Below are 14,144 nucleotides of genomic sequence, written 5' to 3'. Positions count from 1 at the left end.
CTTGTCAGCTGTGTGACTGTGGCCAAGTCACTTAACTTCTCTGTGCCTCAGTTCCCTCATCTGTAAAATGAGGATTAAAAAACTGTGAGCCCCACGTGGGACAACCTGATTACCCTGTATCTATCCCAGCGCTGAGAACAGTGCTCTGCACATAGTAAGCGCTCAACAAATACCAACATTATTATCATTACTAGGAGGGAGGGCAAATAGAAATGAGGGCCTAGTCAGGGGAAGCCTCTTGGAGGAGATATGTTTTTTGCAGGCTATGAAGGGGAAGGGCGTTCCAAGCCAGAGAGAGGAGGTGGGCGAGGGGTCGACGTCGAGATAGACAAGATCTAAGTACAGTGAGTAGGTTTGGCATTAGAAGAGTGAAGAATGAGGGCTGAGTTGTAGTAGGAGATTATCAGGATAAGGTAGGAGGCGGGAAGCTTAGTACAGCGCATGGCACATTAGTGTTTAGTAAATACAATTATCATTATTATTGTTGTTATTATGATTATTATTCCCCAGCTATCGATTCTATTGTGCCACCACATTTCTCTTCACTGAGGGGTTTAGGAAGCAAAGAGTGACATTTCCACTCCTTTCCCTTTTGGTAGGAATGGCAGCATAGGACTATGAAGGGAGAGGGAGACGCTCTCAGAAAGCAGGTAGCCACAACTCACGGCACTTGTCCGACTGATGGGCTTTTTTCCTTTCTGTAGCATGGTGTTAACCTTTGCCTTGAAAAAAATTCCCTAGCCCTCAAGCACAATGGTACCAGGCAGGCAAATCTCTTAGGGTTCGTTCATTCATTCATTCATTCATTCATTCATTCACTCATTCATTCAATAGTATTTATTGAGCACTTACTATGTGCAGAGCACTGTACTAAACTCTTGGAATGTACAATTTGGCAACAGATAGAGATAATCCCTGCCCATTGATGGGCTTATAGTCTAATCGGGGGAGACAAAAACAATAACAATAAATAGAACCAGGGGATGTACATCTTATTAACAAAATAAATAGGGTAATAAAAATATATACAAATGAGCGGACGAGCACAGTGCTGAGGGGAGGGGAAGGGAGAGGGGGAGGAGCAGAGGGAAAGGGGGGGGAAAGGGGGCTTAGCTGAGGGGAGGTGAAGGGGGGGCAGAGAGGCAGCAGAGGAGCAGAGGGAAAAGAGGAGGCTCAGTCTGGGAAGACCTTTTGGAGGAGGTGAGCTCTCAGTAGGGCTTTGAAGAGGGGAAGAGAGTTAGTTTGCAGAGGTGAGGAGGGAGGGTATTCCAGGACAGCCGGAGGCCGTGGCCCAGGGGTCGACGGCGGGATAGGCGAGAACGGGGGATGGTGAGGAGGTGGGTGGCAGAGGAGTGGAGTGTGCGGGGTGGGCAGTAGAAAGAGAGAAGGGAGGAGAGGTGGGGGGGCAAGGTGATGGAGAGCCTTGTAGCCTAGAGTGAGAAGTTTTTGTTTCATGCGGAGGTTGATAGGCAACCACTGGAGGTTTTTAAGAAGGGGAGTGACATGCCCAGAGCGTTTCTGCAGGAAGATGAGCCGGGCAGCGGAATGAAGACTAGACTGGAGCGGGGAGAGAGAGGAGGAAGGGAGATCAGAGAGAAGGCTGACACAATGATCCAGCCGGGATATTATGAGAGCCTGTAGCAGTAAGATAGCCATTTGGGTGGAGAGGAAAGGGCGGATCTTGGCGATATTATAAAGGTGAGACCGGCAGGTCTTGGTGACGGATTGGATGTGTGGGGTGAGTGAAAGAGCTGAGTCAAGGATGACACCCAGGTTGCGGGCTTGAGAGACGGGAAGGATGGTCGTACCATCCACGGTGATAGGGAAATCAAGAAGACGACAGGGCTTGGGAGGGAAGATAAAGAGCTCAGTTTTGGACATGTTGAGTTTTAGGTGGCGGGCAGACATCCAGGTAGAGACGTCCTGGAGGCAGGAGGAGATACGAGCCTGAAGGGAGAGGGGAGAGGGTCAATAGTCTATCAGCATACTAAAATCTCTAGAATATGTGTACTGTAAAATTCTAAAATGTATCAGGAATGAGAGGGTGAATCCCAAGAAGGGTCCTCAGCCATTTGCATATTCCCAGCTTCCAAGCATTCTCCAGCTTAAAATAGTTTTCTGAACAAGTAAATGAGGCTTGGAATCTGGTGACTTTTCTTTGGTGGGTTAAGAGGGGGGCGGGGGGGGGGCGTCCAGACAATACCAGTTCAGGGAAGTGACTAAACAAGGAGGGACACGGGAAGTCAGAGCTCTTTTCTTTTTTTCCAGGGAGAAATGGCAATGTGACGTTTACTTAGGAGAGGCTGGGAGAAGGCTCTGCTGAGAGGAAAAGCACATAGCTAAAGAGAGAAAGGGTCCAAGATGATTCTGTGGCCTGATAAGTAACTGGATTTATTTTAAACTCTTTTGACTTGATACAGGTGCACTCTTGGTATCTAAGAAGCTTGTTCATTCATTCATTCAATTCAATCGTATTTATTGATCATCTACTGTGTGCAAAGCACTGTACTAAGAGCTTGGGAGAGTGCAACATAACATTAAAGAGACACGTTCCCTGCCCATGACAAGCTTGTTCAACAGTTGCCATTTAAAATTTTAATCACTACTTAAACATCAGTAGAATTCATTTTTATATAAAAGGTAGAAAGCCAGTGTGGCTTGTGTTCAAAGTAGCCAGGTCCATATTATGTCCCCAAGTGAATAAAATGTGAAGTCATGGGATAGTGGGGGTGATTTACCTGAGTAATCATAAAGTGGTGAAACTAAGAATCATTCCCCAGATAAGTACGGAAGCCTGAAGACCTCAGGATTGAAAAGCCCCGATGGGTTTGGGTTGGTGAAAGTCCTGGCTGAGAGGGACAATATATAATAATTTTGGTACTTGTTAAGGGCTTACTTTGTGCCAAGCACCGTACTAAACACTGGGGTAGATATAAGATAATCAGGTTGGACACAGTCTCTGTCCCACATGAGGCTCACAGTCTAAGTAGGAGGGAGAACATGTATTATATCCCCCTTTTATAGAAGAGGAAACTGAGGCCCAGAGAAGCTAAGGGAGTTAAGAAGTTGAGAAGCAGTATTGGCCGAGTGGCTAGAGCATGGGCCTGGGGTTCAGAAGGACCTGGGTTCTAATCCCAGCTTTGCCACTTGTCTGCTGTGTGACCTTGGGCAAGTCACTTCACTTCTCTGGGCCTCATTTACCTCGCTTGTAATATGGGGATTAATACTGTGAACCCCATGTGAGACATGCACATGTCCAACTTGATTAACTAGAATCTACCCCAGTACTTAGTACAGTGCCTGGCACATAAAAAACACTTAACAAATGCCATTTTTTTTTAAAAAAAAAAAGGGGTATCGCCCAAGACTACACAGCAGGCAAGTGGCAGAGCAGGGATTAAAACCCAGTTCTTCTGACTCCAAGGTCCGTACTCATTCTACTAGGCCACTCTGCTTCTCTAAGCTTAGCGAAATGCAGATGAGACCATTTGGGGTGGAGGGGGCATTAGTTGAGAAAATCCATGGGGAACAGCCTAAACCATCACAATATTATATGTAATTCATAATGGTTCTTTGACCAAACAGTGACTGCCTCCGAAGAGTCCAATGGCTTTGCAAATCCTGTTTTCTTAATTCTCTCAATCCTTCCCCTCCTCCCCCATCAGAAGGGGGAAGTATGATTTTTGAGATTTTTGAGAAGCAGCATGGCTCAGTGGAAAGAGCATGGGCCTGGGAGTCAGAGGTCGTGGGTTCGAATCCCAACTCTGCCATTTGTCAGCTGCATGACTTTGGGCAAATCACTTAACTTATCTGTGCCTCAGTTACCTCATCTGTAAAATGGGGATGAAGACTGTGAGCCTCACGTGGGACAACCTGATTACCCTTTTTCTACCCCAGGGCTTAGAACAGTGCTCTGCACATAGTAAGCACTTAACAAATACCAACATTCTTTTTGACCCCATTTTATGGAGGAGAAAAGTGAGGCACAAGGAAGTTAGTGGTGACACGCCCAGCCTTCCTCAGAAAATCAGCCACAGGACTGAGAATAGAACCCAGGTGTTCTGACTCTTAGTTATCCACTCATACATCTCTCATACATCATTAATGGAGCATCCATTGAATTAAGGTTCCTGGGACATTAAATAGGCAGCTAAAAAATATGAACAAAGATTGTAAAAAAAAACCCATGCACTGAGAAATACTCATTGTTACCCTCTTTCCTGAGAAGGACTTTTCAATGACTTGGGAAAGGTCACCAGCGAGGAATGATGCTTGGGCTTCCAACATGCTGATACCCTGGGGCTCGAAGAGGTCAACTTCAATCTGAAACAGTCAAAGAAAATGCCGTAGAAGAGACATTCCGACAAACAGCTACAATATCTGCCAATCTGGGACAGTCCAAGTAAGTAGAAGGGATTCTCTTTCACCCTAGTGTTCACAAGAATGTGAGCCCACAGTCTATGATGAACAAAGTATCACACAGGCCAGGTAGGTTATTATTATTATATTATAATTATAAGAATTGTGGTATTCGTTAAGCGCTTACTATGTGCCAAGCACTGAACTAAGTGCTGGGGTAGATACAAGATCATCGGGTCCCACATAGGATTCACAGTCTAAGTAGGAGAGAGAACAGGTATTGAATCCCCGTTTTGCAGATGAGGAAACTGAGGCACAGAGATGTGAAGTGACTTGCCCAAGGTTACGCAGCAGACAAGTGGCGGAGCCGGGATTAAAACCCAGGTCCTCTGACTCCTAGGCCCGGGCTCTGTGCATTAGGCCACACTGCTTCTCTGGTTAAGGGAGGAATCCCTAACCAGCTTTGTTCTCTCTGGGAACAAAGAGAAAAAACCTTGTGACAATTGTCCCAAAACAGTCGAGGCTTGAACAGAACTCTTAGAAACTGTGGGGCTACAAGTCCTAAAGGCAGCAGGTGACAGAATAAGATGATGACTTTCCCCCATTCTCTTGCCCTTAAAAAGCATGGACTGTAAAGGGCTTGCCTGTGTTCTTGCCAATGGAAACCTACCTTGCTAGACTAACCCTGGCTCACCCCAGTTTACAAAAGAAGTACTGGAGCAGTAATATCAGTCTTTCAATTTATGTATGACAGCAGCCAATAGGGCCAACAAAATACCGGGCCTCATCCAGAAAGAGATAAAAAATAAAACGACGGACAGAGCTTTGCCACTCTATAAAACACTGGTTGGCCAAAATGATCAAGAGGCTCGAGAAGCTTCCATCCAAGGAGACACTAAAAAGATCAGAACTCTTCAGAATGGAAAGATGGAGGCGGAGCGGGGAGGCAGTGGACCTCAATCATGTCGTGAAGGGTGCGGGCACGGCAAATAGAATTATTGTTCACCGAAGCTCGCGGCGTCACCACACCTATCGAAGCTGGAGAGTGGTAGGCTCAAAGCCAACCAAAGGAAACACTTCTCCCGGCAAGTGGCAAGTACATGGAGTTCATCACCATGGGAAGTCGTGTAGAATGAAAATATCAGAAGGTTCAAGGGAGACGTGGATAAATCAACTCATGGACGAATAGTCCATGATGGATTCCTCGAGAGGAAGTTTGGAATGGAGAGGAGGAAAGTTAGAGATGTTAGCTGGTCCATGTCAAAGAAGGCAACCATCACACCTCCAAGCATCTTGCTGCCACTCTGGGCGACAGAATCCTGGGCTGCATGGACCATGGATCTGACCCAACAGTGGCCTTGCACGTGGTCCAATGTTCTTCTTCTTATAATAGTAATAATCTTATTTGTTAAGTGCTTACTATGTGCCAAAGCACTGTTCTAAGCGCTGGGGTAGATGCAAGGTTATCAGTTTGAACACAGTCCCTGTCCTGCATGGGGCTCACAGTCTAGGTAGGAAGAAGTAGGATGTAATTCCCATTTTAATAATAATAATGATGGTACTTGTTAAGAGCTTACTCTGTGCAAAGCTCTGTTCTAAGCGCTGGGGGGATACAAGGTGATCAGCTTGTCCCACGTGGGGCTCACAGTCTTAATCCCCATTTTACAGATGAGGGAACTGAGGCCCAGAGAAGTGAAGTGACTTGCCCAAAGTCACACAGCTGACATGCGGCAGAGACGGGATTAGAACTCATGACCTCTGACTCCCAAGCCCGTGCTCTTTCCACTGAGCCACGCTGCTTCTTCATTTTACAGATGAGGAAATTGAGGCACAGAGAAGTGAAGTGACTTGCCCAAGGCCACACAGCAGAGAAGTTGCGGAGCTGGGATTAGAACCCAGGTCATCCGACTCCCAGACCTGTGCTCTTCTATTAGACCACTCTGCTTAATGCTTGGACTTGTGCTTCTAGGCCAACTCTATCACGAGTTTTCATTCTCTTCTTCCCCTGACTTTTCTAAAATTAGGCCAGGTCAGGTCAGACGGAGCAGCCAGGGCTAGACGGCTTGAAAATCACAGGAAGACTTACCTCAAACTGATTGACTAGCTGTTTAGGTTTAACCTTAATGATGATTTCATATTTCCCCAAGTGTCGCTTCAGCAGCTCCTCGTAGGTCAGCTCAAAAGTGACTCTGCTGCCTGCTGCGATATTTACCGAAATGGTGAATTTTTCCATTTTCCTCCCTGAGGCCCTAGAAATGGGAAATGGGGCAAAGAGAGATGAGAGAATCAGTAGCAGTGGCCCTCCATGTCCTTTCAGGTGGTAGAAAGTAACCCCAGTAAGGACAGATTGCTCTCCAAACAATTCTGCTTTGGGAATGATGATTTTCTCCAAACCGAGCTCCAGGCTCTTCAACACCGCCGTTCTCTCACAGAATCTCTTCTCCCCTTTCTCTTAGGGGTGACTTCAGATAGATGCAGAAGGGTCAGGGTGCATATAGGTTGACGCCCCACCACTCCAGATGAGCAACTACTACATGAGCCTGAACTTTCAGAAGTACAAACCCTCAACATTCAATCTGCCAGAATTCCAGTGAAAATAACCTCCGTTTAGTTCCAGTCCATTTTCTTGGGCTTGGGATCTACAGCCTGTGGTGACAGGTGAAGAAAGCACACGCAACACACACACAGAGGACGGAACAGCATCCTTACTTCACCAGGCCTGCAGTCTCTCCCCGGGAAACAGCTTTTCGGTATTGTCTCCTTGCCGCCTCTTTGTCTTTAATGTTTCCAGGATATGGGACCCCATCCACCGTGCTACAGAAAAGGAAAACGAGATTCGTGGAGCACCTGCTCTTTGCTGATCCTTCTAGACAGCTTCCCCAGGTGACCTTCCTGCTCAGAACTTTAAAGTGCTCTAATAATAATAATAATGGTATTACTTAAGTGCTAACTATATGCCAACCACTGTTCTAAGCACTGGAGTGCTTAGACACTCCACAAGGGACACAAGGGAATCAGATTGTCCCACGTGGGGCTCACAGTCTTAATCCCCATTTTAGAGATGAGGTAACTGAGGCACAGAGAAGTTAAATGGCTTGCCCAAGGTCACACAGCAGGCAAGTGGCGGAGCCGGGATTAGAACCCACATCCTCTGACTCCCGAGCCTGTGCTCTTTCCACTTAGCCATGCTGCTTCTCTCCCTCCCAGGGGCTCAAAGTATTAAATGTGCTGAAGTTTGGAACTCATACCGTCCCCTTCGTAACAACTCTCTGCCCAGAGTAATAATAATAATGGTATTTGATAAGTGCTCACTATGTGTCAAACACTGTATAAACCCTGAGGTAGATAAAAGATAATCAGATCCCACATGAGGTTCACTGTCTAAGTAGGAGAGAGTACAGGTATTGAATCCCCATTTAGCAGATGAGGGAACTGAGGCAGAAAGAAGTGAAGTAACTTGCCCAAGGTCACAAAACAGACAAGTGGCAGAGCCAGGAGTAGAACCCGAGTCCTCTGACTACCAAGCCTGTGCTCTTTCCACTAGGCCAAGCTGCTTCCCAGTGTAATAATAATAATAGTAATAATCAAGGTATTTGTTAAGTGCTTACTATGTGGGAAGCAGAATGGTGTAGTGGATAGAGCATGGGCCTGAGAGTCAGAAGGTCGTGGGTTGATATCCCAACTCTGCCACTTGGCTGCTGTGTGACTTTAGGCAAATCACTTTACTTCTCTGTGCCTCAGTTACCTCATCTGTAACATGGGGAATAAGACTGTGAGCCCTACGTGGTACAGAGACTGTGTCCAACCTGATTTGCTTGTATCCCCCCGGTGCTTAGTACAGTGCCTAGCACATAGTAAGTGCTTAACAAATACCATAATAATAACAATAATAATAATAAACACTGTTCTAAGCACTGGGGTAGATATAAGTTAAGCAGGATGGACAGAGTCCCTGTCCCACATGGGGCTCACACTCTCAGGACTCACTTTACAGATGAGGTAACTGAGGCACAGAGAAGTTAAGTGACTTGTCCAAGGTCACGCAGCAGACAAGTGGCAGAGCCGGGATTAGAACCCATGTCCTCTGACTCCCAAGCCTGTGCTTTTGCCACTAGGCCACGGTGTTTCCCAGAGTAGGGACCTTTTGCCAAGCTGGAGTAGTTCTATCACTCCCACAGTTTTCTTCTGGACTCTAGAAGGGCCGAGTTCAACCTGAATCTTCTTCTCCCACTCATCATGTCCCTTAGGGTCCCCCTAAACTGTCCGACCGGAAGTAGCCAGGACACCTGCAGCCCAGATCTTGTACCATGCGAGCTTCTGAGCGGCGCTGAATCCTTGTGACAATCCCGGGGACTCCTTGACTAACCACAAGGTTGGAAGAATCCTGGACTGGGGTTGGATGAGTCCCAGCTTACGGAGAACCCACAAGGAACTTGATAAAATGCCAACAGTAATAATCACTGTGGTATTTCCTAAGCACTTACTATGTGCCAAGCACTATACTAAATGGCACTATACTAAATGCTGGGGTAGAACGAGGATAATCAGGCTGTACATTGTTCCTGACCCATATGGGGTTCACAGTCTAAGTAGGAGGCAGAATGGATAGTGAATCCCCATTTTACAGATTAGGTAACTGAGGCACAGAGAAGTGAAGTGCTTGCCCAAAGTCACACAGCAGGCAAGTGTCAGAGCTGGGATTAGAACCCAGGTCCGCTGACTCCCAGGCCTGTGCTCTTTCCACTAAACTATACTGCTTCTCATGCTGTGACCCCTGGCATCAAGTGGGGAATCCAAGCCCTACCCAGCCTCAGCTTTATGATAACCAGCCCCATGCTCTACCATCATCCCATAACAACAACAACAGTAATAATAATAATGGTATTTGTTAAGCACTTACTATGTGCCAAGCAGTGTTCTAAATGCTGGAGTAGATACCAGTTAATCAGGTTAGACACAGTCCCTGTTGCACATCGGGCTCACATTCTTAATCTTCTTTTGACAGATGAGGTAACCGAGGCCCAGAGAAGTTAAGTGATTTGCCCAAGGTGACATAGCGGACATTTGGAGGAGCAGGGATTAGAACCCAGGTCTTTCTGACTCCCAGGCCCGTGCTCTATCCACTAAGCCATGTCGTTTCTCTTACCGGTCTTACCCTCAGACTGGTCCTGTCTTGTCTCATGCCACCGTAAGCACACTTAAATGGATCTCATTTGTTATCGATTTATTTATCCACTCGTCTATTATCTATCTTTATTCTCTCACTCCTATTGGTTAATTTATGTCTACCCTTTCCCCCATTAGAATGTGGGCATGTCTTTCATTTCTTCTGCACATCCTCCATATGCCTAACACAGCACTCTGCACAGTCGGTGCTTATTGAGTGCTGGTGACACTCCCGTCCGGCTCCCTGGGGGTCGGGGGTGAGGATGGCATGGGGGTGAGCTGGTTCACAGTCCTCTGAACTGCGGCAGGAACTCCCTCATCTTGTGGACCCGGCTGCAAACTTCCACGCTTCTGCAGAATTTGATGAGTTCCTACTCTAGGACTTGTAGTGTCACCGATTCGAAAATGTCACCAATTTAGAGCAGAAATGAGCCTCTAACTACACCCAACCCTCTCAACCAAGGTTTCATATATATCCATAATGCCTCCTGTCAGTTAGTAAATTGTATTTATTGAGCTCTTACTATGTGCAGAGCACTGTACTAAGTCCTTGGGAGAGTACAATATAACAATGTAACAGATTCCCTGCCCACAGTGAGCTTACAGTCTTCACCGAGGCATTAACTAGAACACAACTGTACCAGATGAATTCTACATGTCTGCAAAATGTAACTCAAACCCCAGTTGGCGGGTGAGGCATAGGGAATACATACATGATGAAATTGCTAATGAAGGCCGTCTTGGGTATCTCGACATCGAAGATGATTTCCCTAGATACATTGGCATGGTTGACAGCTCTGCTGGTGATTACATTGTGGGCAAATCGTGATGTCACTTTGCTGTTGATCTGCATAGTTTGGATTTCCACATCATTGATGACCTGAAGATGAGAGATGTTGATTATTTTTCATCTCTGGACCCCAGAGAATGTGAAAAAACTGTACTCCTGAGCTAGTTTGATTTCTACTCTGGAGTCCAACCCCCTGATCTTAAGAAAAGGACCTTAGCTCTTGAAAGATCATCCAAAGGTCCCTGGCCCAGGAAATCGCAGGGTGAAATTCTCTAGGCAATAGTCGGTGTTGGCCTGCCAGGGGGAGAACACCAAATACTTCTCAGGAGCCAAACTCCTGCCACCAAATTATTTCCAGGAGAAAAGAATCCAAAAAGTGAACTCCAAGAAATTTGATTCACCTGGCTCGGAATCACCAAGCTAACCACCCAATCATGCCGGGATCATGAATTTGGCAATCAATGCAGACCTGATCTATGAATCAATTTGGAATTGGAGATAGTACACTGGGACCAATGAAAGAGCATAAGCTCCTTGGAGGCAGGAAATATGTCGCTTCATTATTCTGTACTTCCCAAGCACCTAATACAGTGCATGACACCATTCATTCATTCATTCATTCATTCCAGCGTGGCTTAGTGGAAAGAACCTGGGCTTTCCGAGGTCATGGGTTCTAATTCTGGCCCTGCCACTTATCAGCTGTGTGACTTTGGGCAAGTCACTTAACTTCTCTGTGCCTCAGTTACCTCATCTGTAAAATGGGGATTAATACTGTGAGCCCCACATGGGACAACCTGACTACCTTGTATCTATCCTAGTGCTTCGAACAGTGCTTGGCATGTAGTAAGTGCTTAACAAATACCATCATTGTTATTATTCCCTGTAGAGAGCAAGGATTGTCTCTCTTTATTGCTGCACTGAACTTTCCAAGCGATTAGGACAGTGCTCTGCACAGTAAGAACTCAATAAATATGATTGAATGAATTCAATTCAATTGTATGTATAGAGCACTTACAGTGTGCAGTGGACCGTACTAAATGCTTGGGAGAGTACAAAATAACAATAAACAGACACATTCTCTGCCCACGGTGAGCTTGCAGTCTAGAGGAGGAGACAGACAGTAGTATAAATAAACTACAGATCTGTACGTAAGTGTTGTGGGGCTGGGAGGGGGGATGAATAAAAGGAGCGAGTCAAGGTGATGCAGAAGTAAGGGAAAGAAGAGGAAAAGAGGGCTTAATCAGAGAAGGCCTCTTGGAGGAGGTATGCCTTCAATAAGGTTTTGATGTTTTTGACTGTCTTCAGTTTACACATGGGCCCTCACTTCCTGTCTGGAATTAGGAATTAATGCTGAGTTGAGGACAGTATAGTTGCTGTTGGATAGAGAAAGATGCAGGCGGGAGAGCACCGGTGGTTTGAGCAGATAAAAAGTGTTTTTGAGTCTGAATGTACAGGGATGCATCTGTGTGAGCTTGCCGTGTGCACTTGTGGTGGGTGAGTTTTCGGTCACGTATTTGTTTCGTGAATACAATTTCAGCGTGGTATGTGACTCTGTATTGTGTGCTTGGGGTGGGGGTAGTTTAAGGGGAGCAATATATTATATGCTTGCAAACAGACTAGGTTTGGCACCCTATTGCTTAGTCAGAATTTGGCCATAAAGTATCTAGTTGTAACTCAGCTTTACCCGAAGAGAAAGGTAAGCGTGGCTTAGTGGACAGAGCACGGGCCTGGGAAGCAAAAAGTCATGCATTCTAATCCCAGCTCCACCACATGTCTGCTGTGTCACCTTGGGTAAGTCACTTCACTTTTCTGGGCCTCAGTCACCTCATCTGTAAAATGGGGATTTAGAGTGTGAGCCCCATGTGGGACAGGGACGGTGTCCAACCTAGGTACCATAAGTAAGGGAGGATGAAGAGACCTCCAGAGTGGCAAAGAGTTTGGGGGGGTGGGGGGAAGGTGGGAATGAAGGCAAAGAGGCAAGGCAAGAAAGTGGGAACAGGAGAGGGAGTAGGAGAAGAAGTGGAGGGGCTAAGGTTTACAGTACTGCCTCAAAAACAGAAACACCTAGGCCCAGCCCTGAGCCCAGGTGATTGGCAGGACCATCCCCCAAGTTAGGGCCAATCACAGCAATGCTCCCTTGTCCTACCACCCCATTGCCACTCCATTGCAGAAGCTGGTGACTGGAGTCCTGCTCCCCAGAAAGGGTCAAGGGCCTCCGGGCCCGGGGCACAGTTCAGAATCTCACTGGGAGGGACGAGCCCGGGATGTTGACCCCGCCACCCTTGGGAGAGGTGATGAAGCGAGGAAAGGCCAGAGACTCTGGCCCACGGTTGTGTGATGGGCACTGGGCTGGGTGGGGAGACAAAATCGCTAGTAACAGCAGTGGATCGTCTGTGAGTCCCACCACTGAACTGCGTCAATGGGGAGGCGAGGGGGAGAGAGATTTAAAGACAGAACCTCTGCTCTTTAAACCCTAATCCTTCCTTCCCCCTGTCCACACCCCTTCCACCCGCCCCCGTCACAATAAGGTCCCTCACGGGGCTAGTTGCTCCAGGCTCCTCATCTTCCCGGTGCAGCCCTGGTGACTGATTGGCGGTCTGTGGGAAATGCTGCTGCCTCACCCTTCCTTCAGCCTGATCTGATATTTCTGACCTTATGGAACATGTTCCTAAGAATAATAATAAAGCAGCGTGGCTTAGTGGAAAGGTCACGGGCTTGGGAGTCAGAGGTCATGGGTTCTATCCCGGATTTGCCATTTGACACCTGTGTGACCTTGGTCAAGTCACTTAACTTCTCTGTGCCTCAGTTACCTCATCTGTAAAATGGGGATTAAGACTGTGAGCCCCATACCCCAGCGCTTAGAACAGTGCTTGGCACCTAGTGAGTGTTTAATAAATATCATCATTATTATTGCTATAATGGCATTTGTTAAGCACTCATTAGGTGCCAGACACTGAACTAAGCGCTGGGGTGGATACACTCATTCATTCATTCATTCAATCATATTTATTGAGCGTTTACTGTGTGCAGATCACTGTACTAAGCGCTTGGAAAGTACAGTTCGGCAACAGAAAGAGACAAGCAAATGGGGTTGGACACGGTCCCCGTCCCGGCATAGGGCTCCCAGTCTTAATCCCCATTTTACAGATGAGGTAACCGAGGCACAGAGAAGTGTAGTGATTTGTCCAAGGTCACAAAGCAGATAAATGGCGGGATTAGAACCCATGGCCTTCTGACTCCCAGGCCGGTGGTCAATCCACTACGCCATGATGCTTCCCTAGAGTTGGCCTACCCAAAGTTCCCCTCCACCCACCTCAAGCTGGATGTGGTTAAAAATAAAGGGGCAGAACATCTGCTGCACTGGGAACTGGAAAAAGGGCAAGGGGCCCTCTTCAGCCAAGTGAGCCACCTCTACCCTCAGAATATAACGGGCCTGGGGGTGAGCCAGTCCATTCATTTTGGTTACATACCCTGGAGTTCTTGGGCCGTGATAGTAAAACATCCGCTGCTGGGAGACCAGGAATGAAGGCCAACCAAATGGGCACCAGCAGCCGAAGATCCATGTTGTCAAGTGAGAGTCAGTGTGAAGCCCACGTGCTAATAGACTGTTTTCAGGTTTAATCAGTAATGTGATGTCGAAACATGGATTAAACATTAGACGAGCAGGAGACGGTAAATATTCGATAGACAGAACTTCTTTGAGCGGTCCCGGGGACAAGCTTAGTTAGCTCCCAGCAGGAAGTAAGAATGTAGAATTGTCACTGATTGCATGATGACTGAAGAAACTAAGCGCCAGCAAGTTACAAACCATGAGCCAGGCACTATGCGA

The 14,144-nt window shown here is 46.9% G+C and overlaps 1 protein-coding gene across 2 annotated transcripts in view; it reads right to left on the bottom strand.

The window, feature by feature from the left end:
* LOC100091835 (inter-alpha-trypsin inhibitor heavy chain H3) overlaps positions 1-13,896 on the bottom strand; it is a 53,348-nt gene extending 39,452 nt beyond the window's left edge. For both annotated transcript variants that reach the window (XM_029050677.2, XM_029050678.2), the window contains exons 1-5: positions 13,786-13,896; positions 10,239-10,405; positions 7,069-7,173; positions 6,446-6,608; positions 4,213-4,323 (exon numbers count right to left, since the gene is read on the bottom strand). In XM_029050677.2, the coding sequence (XP_028906510.1) occupies positions 4,213-4,323; positions 6,446-6,608; positions 7,069-7,173; positions 10,239-10,405; positions 13,786-13,878 (639 nt within the window). In that variant the 5' untranslated portion in view covers positions 13,879-13,896. The remainder of the gene's footprint in view (positions 1-4,212; positions 4,324-6,445; positions 6,609-7,068; positions 7,174-10,238; positions 10,406-13,785) is intronic.
* Between the last annotated feature and the right edge of the window lie 248 nt (positions 13,897-14,144).

This window comes from Ornithorhynchus anatinus, chromosome X1 (assembly GCF_004115215.2).
Source record: "Ornithorhynchus anatinus isolate Pmale09 chromosome X1, mOrnAna1.pri.v4, whole genome shotgun sequence".
Classification (NCBI taxonomy): Eukaryota; Metazoa; Chordata; class Mammalia; order Monotremata; family Ornithorhynchidae; genus Ornithorhynchus; species Ornithorhynchus anatinus.
The sequence above is the reverse complement of the archived record's forward strand: the minus strand, read 5'-3'. Positions and strand labels throughout refer to the sequence as shown.